The sequence below is a fragment of the Pistacia vera genome, unplaced genomic scaffold (genome assembly GCF_008641045.1).
Source record: "Pistacia vera cultivar Batoury unplaced genomic scaffold, PisVer_v2 Contig190, whole genome shotgun sequence".
Classification (NCBI taxonomy): Eukaryota; Viridiplantae; Streptophyta; class Magnoliopsida; order Sapindales; family Anacardiaceae; genus Pistacia; species Pistacia vera.
The window spans coordinates 2477987-2488022 of record NW_022195991.1 but is presented as its reverse complement, the minus strand read 5'-3'; the positions used below and the strand labels follow the sequence as shown (position 1 = coordinate 2488022).

The 10036-nt window shown below is 34.9% G+C and overlaps 1 protein-coding gene across 1 annotated transcript; it reads left to right on the top strand.

Moving 5' to 3' along the window:
• The first annotated feature begins 7929 nt into the window (after nt 1–7929).
• On the top strand, nt 7930–8676 carry LOC116127366 (pathogenesis-related protein PR-4-like). Its single transcript, XM_031413010.1, has 2 exons — nt 7930–8224; nt 8319–8676. Exons 1-2 carry the CDS (start codon nt 7964–7966, stop codon nt 8487–8489), a joined length of 432 nt encoding a protein of 143 aa, XP_031268870.1. The 5' UTR covers nt 7930–7963; the 3' UTR covers nt 8490–8676.
• The last annotated feature ends 1360 nt before the right edge of the window (nt 8677–10036 follow it).

Here is a 10036-nt window from a genome sequence, read left to right as displayed (position 1 = left end):
TTTGTTGTTCAATAATTACTCCAGCCATTATGATTGTTGTCTCCACAGCTTGATGAAATTTCCCTCTTATTCTGTTGCTTTGCCTTTGGAGAACTGTGAGCCTCAGTAGACATTGATGAACAAGAGAAATGGCTTGGCAGGTATATGTAATTACTTGTATTTCCATGACTATTAACTGTATTGGTTAAAGTGAATTTGGGTACTACATAAACTGAAATAAATCTTCTAGTCAACTGAGCTGCTTCCTTATTCTTCCTAGGCAAGTACTTTCTAGTTTCTACATGCTTTTTTGCAGTTCTAAAAATCACTTGGAAAAAAAAAGTGCGTTTGTTGTTACACTTAAATTTTGATTTTGATTTTAATTAATAACAATGTACTGGTAATTCCGTGATTAACAACTCAGTACTACTATTGTGTATTTGCGCAGAATTTAAACAAAACAATGTAGGCTTCCCGGTTTGGCTTTATTGAGAGAGTACATATTACAAATTTTCCTGAACTCTATGCCAGCGTGCTTCATTATCTGCAACTGGTAAAGGAGATGTAAGCACAATGCCAAAAGATGGATGCAATTCCGTTTGACTAGGACTGTCAGACGAGTCGAGCCGACTCGGCTCGACTCGTCTGGAGCTCGACTCGGCAATTATCGAGTCAACTCGGCTCGAACTCGATTTATTAACTGAGTCGAGTTCGAACATAGTGAAGCTCGGCTCGTGCGCTCGCGAGCCTGGTCTGGCTTGCGTATACACTGTGCACTTACACAGGGTGCTTTGGTGATTTTTAAATCATGAGGTATTAAACTGATATTTTTTAGTGAAAAAACTTAAAAAAATGACAGTTACCCACCCAAAGTGCAAAATCGTATAACACAAATACACGATTATCCCTAAATCAATTTTAGTTGCCCACTTGCCCTAATTCCCAAATCGCAAACAAAGAACCCTAACTCGCGAACCAGACACTAGTCCTCGCCGTGAAATCAATCATCTCCGTTGCCGTCTCCGATCTCGACAACTAGAAAAAGAGTCACACAAACCCCCAAATTGTGAAATCGCACCAGCCAGCAGCCCACTACCCACCACCGTGAAATCAACTGCCCGAAATGGCAGACACGCACCAACCACCACCGTGAAACTGACAGCTCGTGAGCCAGCTCGAGCTCGAGTTCGAGTCTCAATTCTAAAGCTCGTTAGGCTCGAGCTTGAACTCGAGCTCGACCCTGTAGTAAACGAGCCGAGCTCGATAAGCCAAAAGCTCAGCTTGGCTCGGCTCGGCTCATTTACAGTCCTACGTTTGACTAGCCAAGAGGAGAGAAGTAAATAGTTTTGACATTAAGCTGCAGATACAAGGGCAAGATCAACAAACTTACTGCCAAGCTGACGTAGAAGGACAACTCAGATGCATTTTTGCTAAGGTTCTTCTTCATTAATTTAATTTAATTTATTTATTTTTTTTAAACAAGCTTTACATTTATCAGCACTTTGAGCATTATGCTGGATGCTATTGAATTCTATGTTTTGATAGTGACAGAGCTAGATTGTGTGGGCAGCAGCCCCTACTGAACCCTATTGAAGTTAATATACTCGTTATCTTGTTTATTGTTATTTGTTTCTGTTCTAATAAACTGCCCACACTGATAATATGATGTCTAAAATTATCTAATTCGCACCTTTCTTCAACTTATACTATAGTATAAATAGAAAGTGTGAAAACAAAATTCAAATAACTTTTGAAGTCAAATATGCTGGAAATTATAGAATGAGAGACATTGATGTGCCGCTGCCGCAATCTGGAATTTCTTTTTTGGTGACGAATAATATCCCAAACGCAGCATGTTCCAAACATTCTAAATTTTGCAAGGTTGTCGATGGGGTTAAGGAAATGGGATTTAATCCCACCCAAACTATTTTTGTTTCGACACTTGGAGTAATTAGCCATCTGGTCGTTTCTAGACTTTAATCTGGTCGAGAACAATCAGATCGACACATGAACATTCAGATTCAACTGATCTTTTATCATTCCAGTGGTTGTTGGTGGTTAGCAGTGGTGGTTGACGGCCAGCAGTCGTCTTTGGTGGTTACGTGTTTTTTTGTTGAAGTTTAAAATTATACATAATATAAAATACTAATATAAATAATGATACTAAACAAAAAAAAAAAAATCTCAATTATTAGTCATAAATTGGTCTAGCTATTGCGCTGTCAAATAATGTTATTATTGATTTGTGATTGTGGTTGTCAATCAATAATAGATCGTAGTTTGTGTTTGTTCATCGTAATGGTAGGGTAAATTTTCTTTTATTGGGATTTGCTGATTGCAGCTAATTGGGTAAAAACCTTTTTGAAATATATATTTTGTAATTTTCTTTATTATTATAAATATATTATAATCAATTTGTATACTAGCCAAAATACATATTTCCATCGTAGGTTTGGTGAATCAACACTTTCTTATCTCTGATTTGAGAAACTATCAACATTCCATCGTTCATTAGTCTTTGTAAATGATTTTTGGCATATGACATGGCCATATATAGTACAATGACCATATCACCTCTATCTATCAAAAATTAACCAATTCTTTATTTTTAATCACAATTTTAATAATAAATCTCTAAATTAAGGATAATTTAATAATTTAATAAATATATTTCCGATAATTATTTATTTCCACCTGATAATTAATCACAAAATTAAATTAATAATCAATTCCTAACTAATTAAAAAAATATTAATCAAAGAGTTAACAAATTTTTCCCACCCAAATAATGGCTTAATGACACTTTTTCACCCATAAACTTTTAAAATATCACTTTACTACCCGAATTTGTATTCCGATAGCGAATAGAGAGTAAACTCGATCCAGACTATTAGGGTTTTTAAAGAGGGGAGGCTAATGAGTCTTTCAATGGTAAAAGGTTGGATTTTTGTGGTTGAGATTGATTAGAATTTGACTTAGGAGGGGTGGTTGGGCAAACCCTAATCACTCGATTATCGATGATTGGTGGGGTCAGCGGAATTAGGGTTTGAGTGGTTTTGGTGAGTGATGATTAAGAAGACAATGGTAGTGTGAGGTCACAACGATATTAGAATCGAAAACGGAATATAAATTTGGATAATAAAGTGATATTTAAAAGTTTATAGGTAAGAAAGTGTCATTAAACCATTATTTGGGTGGGAAAAAGTCGTTTACTTTTACCCAAATTAATACAGTATTATTATACACCACTCAAACAATATAGAGCAATGCTTGAGTTAATCATTTTTCAGCAAAGAAAATTTTCAATCCAATTTAATTTTTTTTTGCTTTATTTATAAATTAAGCATATTTTCAATATTTCGTATATTTTTTAACAGTATATATTTTTTAGCTATTTTTATTTAAAACAATTAAGATTCAAACATGTAAATGCAATAAATGGGGTTATTACCCAAAACATAAAAAACAGACCAGGACTTGCGAAAATGTGAATGTATTAGCTCCAAAAATGTTCTCAAAGAAACAACATATACTACATGTCATACACAATCTATACTTTGAACGTCTTGTCGGATATAAATCCTCTTAAGGGTGAGCCTGTCATTCTAACGTTGATAAAATGGCATACCCCACAGGTCATTCAATACAAAACATGGCGGCTCAGAATTGAACGTTGAAGGCTCTATATTCAGCTTCAGCCTTCGTAGGTCTTGGCATTGGCATTTAAATGAAGAAGTTTCCGGAATGCAGTTTAACGTTGAGTAAGTTAAGTTCATTATGTTTCGTTTTCTTTGTAGAACAGCAAGAAAAGTAATTGCTGAGAGGGATTTTGCTCTGAATCTCACAACTACTCAACTAGGTTTTCTCAAATAAGATTTTCCTCTTAGGTTTTTTTCATCATCTTTCCATGTAGAGAAGATATCGTTCAAAACTAACAAGTGAACAGGAAGAGTCTTTTACAGTTTCATACTTGATAAACTCATGTGGGTTGTCTTTAAAATCTGCTGTTTCTGCTTCTAAGTATCTTCAATTGAAGAACACTGAAAGAGCGGACTCAGTCCTTAGGTTTCTCAGCGACCATGGTTCTCCAAATCCGATCTCTAAGTTGTGAGAGGATGCCCACGAATCATTTCAATTGCCTGAAAGACACTTTCGCCCAAGATTGAGTTTTTCCGTTCTATAGGGGTTTCAAGTGGTGAACTAGCAATATCATAGCAAAGAGTCCAACATGTTATGTATGAGTTTAAAGAATCATCTTACCCCAATTATAATTTCCTCAAGAATGTTGTAATTCATGACGAAAAAATTGTCACATTTTTGAAAGCGCAAGGGACGGGGACTTTTACTGGATTTAGGAGTAACAAATTTGGTCCAAATATAGCTCTTTTGAAGATATTGGTGTACCTCAATCTCGAATTTCTTATTTGGTGACTAATATGCCAAGCGCAGCATGTTCCAAACATTCTAATTTGCAAGGTTGTCAATGAGGTTAAGGAAATGGGATTTAATCCCACCCAAACTATGTTTTGTAAGGCAGTTGGAGTATAAGCCATTGAGGAATCAGTTTGGAATCTAAGTTAGAGGTTTATGGAGGTGGGGTTGGTCCGAGATGAGACTCTCGCTGCTTTTAGAAGGTTTTCCATATTGTATGAAAATATCTGAGGAGAAGATTACAAGCGCTATGGACTCCTGTGAAGAAAATGGGTTGGCTGTCGCGAGATATTTCCAAATGCCAATAGTTTGCACATTCAGCATAGAGAAGAGGCTTGCCCCGAGGTGTTTGGTTATTCAGTTCTGCTCTCAAGGATTGATCAAAGAAATATATATGTCCATGCAGTTACTTATGTCTTGGCAGAGCAATTTTGTTAAGAGGTATGTAACAAAATTTCAAGAAGAAGTTCCGGTTATTAGATGTATATCAGCGCAAAATCGATCCTGGATGCCTCCCCTGGATTTCAGAGGCATGTGTAAATAAAACAGGTTTAACTCTTGAACTGTGTTCAAATAGAACCCTTTTTTTTTTTTTTTTTTTTTTTTTTTGTGGTAGTCGCTAATTTAAACTATTTTGATTTACCAAGTGTTGGATCTGTAGTTCTTTTACGCTGGATGAATGTTTTGTGATGAGACCATCAGATATGTGGTATACAATAAGAAATCCAAGGGAGCAGTAGGGGACTTTGAGTTGTAAAAAGAAGATTCCGGTGGATGAGGTGTTAAGAATCAGTTATTGGTGGACAGAGGCAGTAAGGGATGGGATAAGGAAGAATTTATTAGGAGGAAAAGAGAATTAAAAGGGAGGCAAAAGAGAGGAAGGGATATCAGAAAAATATATGGGAAACAGGGGAGGAGCTCCCTCAAATTCAGCTGGGATGGGAATAATTTATGTTAGCTTTATTGTTTTTTTTATGTTGAATTAAGGATTCACTTCATTTTCATGCAGCTAAAGATTACTCAGGTACATTATGTTTCGTTTTGTGTAGAAGAGCAGGAACAGTTTTCTAACTCAACACGTGTTTTTTTAAAATAAATTTTGTATGATAGGTTGCTTTCACCATCTTTGTATGTAAATAAAAGATCAGTAAAAGTTAAGGAAAATGAACAAAAAAAGTCTTTTTGGTCGAATACTTAATGGACTCGTGTGGGTTGTCTTTAGAATCTGCCATTTCTGGATATCAAGGATTGTTAATGAAATATGTTAACATCTTGATGCGTTGTTCAATATACAATTTCTCATTGTTTGTGTGCTTTCAAACGTGGAAGCTGTAAGATGGCCTGACATTTTCTGTATTCCTTATCTGATTGGGAGGTGTTGATTAAAATATGAGGGTTCCACGAGAATACTCCTTAGTCACTGCTCGCTTAGCACCGTTTGTGTGGTTATTAACATCTACTAGGTCAAGATTGGATCTCAAGGGTATTGTAACACAACTCACTTTTTACTAATCAGTTCTTCTCGGAAATGAGGTAGTACAGCTGAATTAGTTTGGTTTTTATCATGAACGCTCGTGCTTACAGAATTTTCCATTAGCTGATGTGGTAATAATTTTTTTTTTTTTTTGGCAGTGAGAATGGGGTCAATTCTGTGGTTGGATTTGACTGTTTGCCCATCGTAGTAAATTTTAATAATTTTTCTTCAAACATAAAAACTCTAATGCTTCAAAAAATAGAGGCAATGCAACCAAAAAAATTCAGTTCATTTTTGCTGTAAACTTATTTTTCCTTTGGCCTTGTACTGAATTTAGAAGCAGATTGTATCAGGTGCATGCATTTAATCTGTGTTCTCATAATACGTATGTGGATCACTACTGCATATATCTTTCTGAAATGAATATTTCTGATGATTTTTTTAATTCAGCTAATTATCAGTTGCAATGAGTTGTATACAATCCAGAAAAGGAGGTATGAGTATGACTGTCAGATTGATCAGTAGATTGTTCTTATGAACATGCGAAAAAATGAAAACCTTTCAATTTGTGATATTTTAGACCAGACCTGTTTATTTTCTTTCTGCATTTTAGTGTAGGTGAACATATCCTGTATTTCTTGTTGCAATGGAGTTCAACCATTCAACTTGTTTAGTACATTTTTTCATGAAAAACCTGGCATCCAGCCTCAGATTTAAAGTTTGATTCTGATCAGCTATAATTATTATATATGTTGGCGCAACATGTTACAATCAGGATTCATCACCAAACTTTCGGAATACTGTTTCTTGGACTAGCATATTAGTGTATGTGAACAGGTGTTTGATATTTCTGGGGAAGAAATATACTGTAAATTTCAGGAAGCTCAACCTCATTTCTAGTATCTCGATCATGCGGTAGAAATATGTAGATAGATACTGTTTCTAGTGTAGTTACTAAATATTACTGAACAAACAACTTTTCAATATCTTATCTTAAAAACATTTATTAGAAACTATAAATTGTTCTTCTACTTCTTCAAAGACTTATCTACTAGACAAATTTTAGGTTCTAAAAATCTGATACATAGTTTTTTCTTCTCCTATTTTACAAAACAGGGTTAAAAACAAGTTTAAGTTATACTTCTTCAAAGACTTATCTACTAACACATTTTAGGTTATAAAAATCTGTAACTTAGTTTTTTCTTCTCCTATTTTACAAAACTGGTGTAAAAACAAGTTTTATTAGTTTTTTTCTTCTCCTATTTTCAAAAACAGTGTTAAAAACAAGTTTTACTGTTACAAAATCACCCCTTTGGTTTTAAATGTTAATTTTAAAATAGACAGAAATTGTGAGGGCTAAAATTTTTTTTAAAAAATTTGCATTTATAACCATGGGCTGCTGTCCATGAAATTATTACTCTACCCGTAAATTACGTAAACCCCCTTATATAATTTTATTTCGCCCCTAAAATATAAAAAAAGATAAGAGGAAAAATGAAATTTTGCAGGTTCATAAGACTAGTTCTAAGACCGGTCCAGGTCCTAAAATTGCTCATGGGTCTGAGAATGAGCAACTGGTCTCAAACGGGCCTAGGCTCGCCTGGGCCCAGTCTTTGACCAGCTCTAGTTTTTCTTGCTCTTTGGTTTGATAAAACTTTAAGCTAAGACTTGTGCACCTCACCACAAGTCGTACCAGAGCTGGAGAGAACATGATAGTTGCCCATATTGACTGTGCTACTTCGATGTCTAAATAATTGCACCTTCTGGGCCTCAATTATTTGCCTGTTTCACGGGACATCTCCCTATGTAAAGCCAAGAATGTCCTTAGTTCTCTAGAAATATCCTGCCAGATTAACATAATCTAACTGCATACTAGTCAAGTTCAAGCTCCATCTACCAAGAAATTAATCAACATACGAATTTGGAATAGTCAAGCTCTACCAGAAAATTAAAAAATGATCTCATTTATCATTAGACTTTTCAAACATAAGGTTCATTTGGTAAATCAAAATACAGCCCCTTTTCCCTATAAATTCAAGCAGCCTGTGAACCAGTTTATGCAAACAAAATTTATACACAATGGAGAAGTTTAGCTTGTGTGTGATTTTTTCACTGTGTGTTCTGGTGGCAAGTGCTTATGCTCAAAGTGCTTCCAATGTGAGAGCTACTTACCATTTTTACAACCCTGCACAAAATAACTATGACTTGATGGCCGTGAGTGCTTTCTGCTCAACCTGGGATGCCAGCAAGCCCTTGGAATGGCGCAAAAAGTATGGCTGGACCGCCTTCTGTGGACCGGCTGGACCTACCGGCCAGGCTGCGTGTGGGAAGTGCTTAAGGGTAATTTAATCATTCTCTAATGCGAACATTACTTTCAACTTTTAGCAGAAGATAGTTTTACTGATAAATAAAATGCATTTCATGTGTTTTGCAGGTGACAAACACTGGGACAGGAACACAGGCAACAGTGAGAATTATTGATCAATGCAGCAATGGAGGGCTAGATTTGGACGAAGGCGTATTTACACAACTCGACACCAATGGTGCAGGAAAAGCTCAAGGCCACCTTATTGTGAACTATGATTTTGTGGATTGTGGCGATTAAATTAAGCACTTTCTCTGCTTCCATGTCTAAGTTAATTTATATGCATTAGACTCATAAATAAACTTCTGAATAAGTAAATTATAAGTGCTTATCAGCACCACCTCTTTGTAAGCTCATCTTTTTGAAGAAAGGTGAGATCATTATAATTAATAAACTCCTTCAGAATAAGCACTTACGTGTGTTGCATTTGCACTTAATTTTTTTACAAATTTCTAGCAGTTGACAGTCTCAATGTTAATCCCTGAGTTTAGAGATGAATAATTTTCAAATAAAGCATTTCCCGGTCATTAATTAATTTAATTCCTCTGTTAATTTGGGGACAAAGAAAGTAGAAAGTGTTGCAAATTGATGGAGGAAATTAAGGGAGGTGGCGGTCTTATGAAAATTCTTGCTTCCAGATAATTAATAATCAGAGTAAACGACTTTTTCCCACCCAAGGTTTTCCTTACTTATTTTTTTCACTCAAAAAGTTTCAAAATACCACTTTCCCACCCAAAGTTTATATTTTGTTAATACCCAAGATACAGTTCACTTTCTCAGCCGACGTTAGACGAATTATCAAGAACCAGGGTAAGATAGGTTTTATAGAGTAGAGGTTGGTGGATCGATTGATGGTGATCAATTGAATATTCGTCACAGAAATCAATTAAGAATAAGAAATCATAACTTTGTAGTGGCCGATAATCAGTAAAAAATTGAGTGACGAAGTGAGAAGAGTTTTGTAGAGAGAAGACTGGAGGTTCAAATAGTGGTGATGAAAGAAATTTCACTACTGGAATTGGTCAAAATCGACTTTGGATAGTAATGAAATATAAACTTTGGGTGGCATTTTGAAAATTTTGTTAGGAGAAAAGTGTCATTGAGGCAAACCTTGGGTCGAAAAAAGTGGTTTACTTATCATTTCGCATTTGATTTTACGCGACATACTTGAACGGTTCATCGCCTCACAATATTAAGTCAACAAGACGTTATCATCTTTATGACTATGAAATGAATATAACTCCTTAACTGATTAATTACGCCATCACGAAACCTAGTCATGAGCTAAATGGATATGGACTCCTACAATTAATTAATGCCCATTTAGTCCTAGTGTAAGTTTTACTTTTTGAATTTTCAACACATTGATTGCGTAGAAATTCCAACATCTTTTAATTCCAATATCTATATAAACAGTAGATGATTCTTTCTTATCTCTTCCACGCACGTTGCCCATCGTTTCAATGAATAAGTTTATATTTTGCTATTATAATGTTAATGTGGTGAGACAGGTTTTATGGAACTTAAACATTATATATCTTTCCCAAACTCATCTACCTATAATCTTTATTTATTTTATTATATATTTAATATTGTATCATTAATTCATTATCAGTTTGACTTCATATGTCATGTTGTTGTTTTATGTTATAAATGTAACGTTTTATGTTATTAAGAATGTGTCCCCCTAATTTTATCCTATTTTAATTATAGGGATGGGATCCTTTTGACTTAAATTTCTTACCTAAATTTTTGATCGGTTAATCTAATATAATCCAATGGTTTAC

Bases quoted from the DNA above. Each gene is read 5' to 3' on its own strand.
- LOC116127366 (XM_031413010.1), top strand. From the start codon at position 7,964: ATGGAGAAGTTTAGCTTGTGTGTGATTTTTTCACTGTGTGTTCTGGTG. The intron at 8,225-8,318 runs GTAATTTAATCA...TGTGTTTTGCAG, and splicing joins CGTGTGGGAAGTGCTTAAGG to GTGACAAACACTGGGACAGG.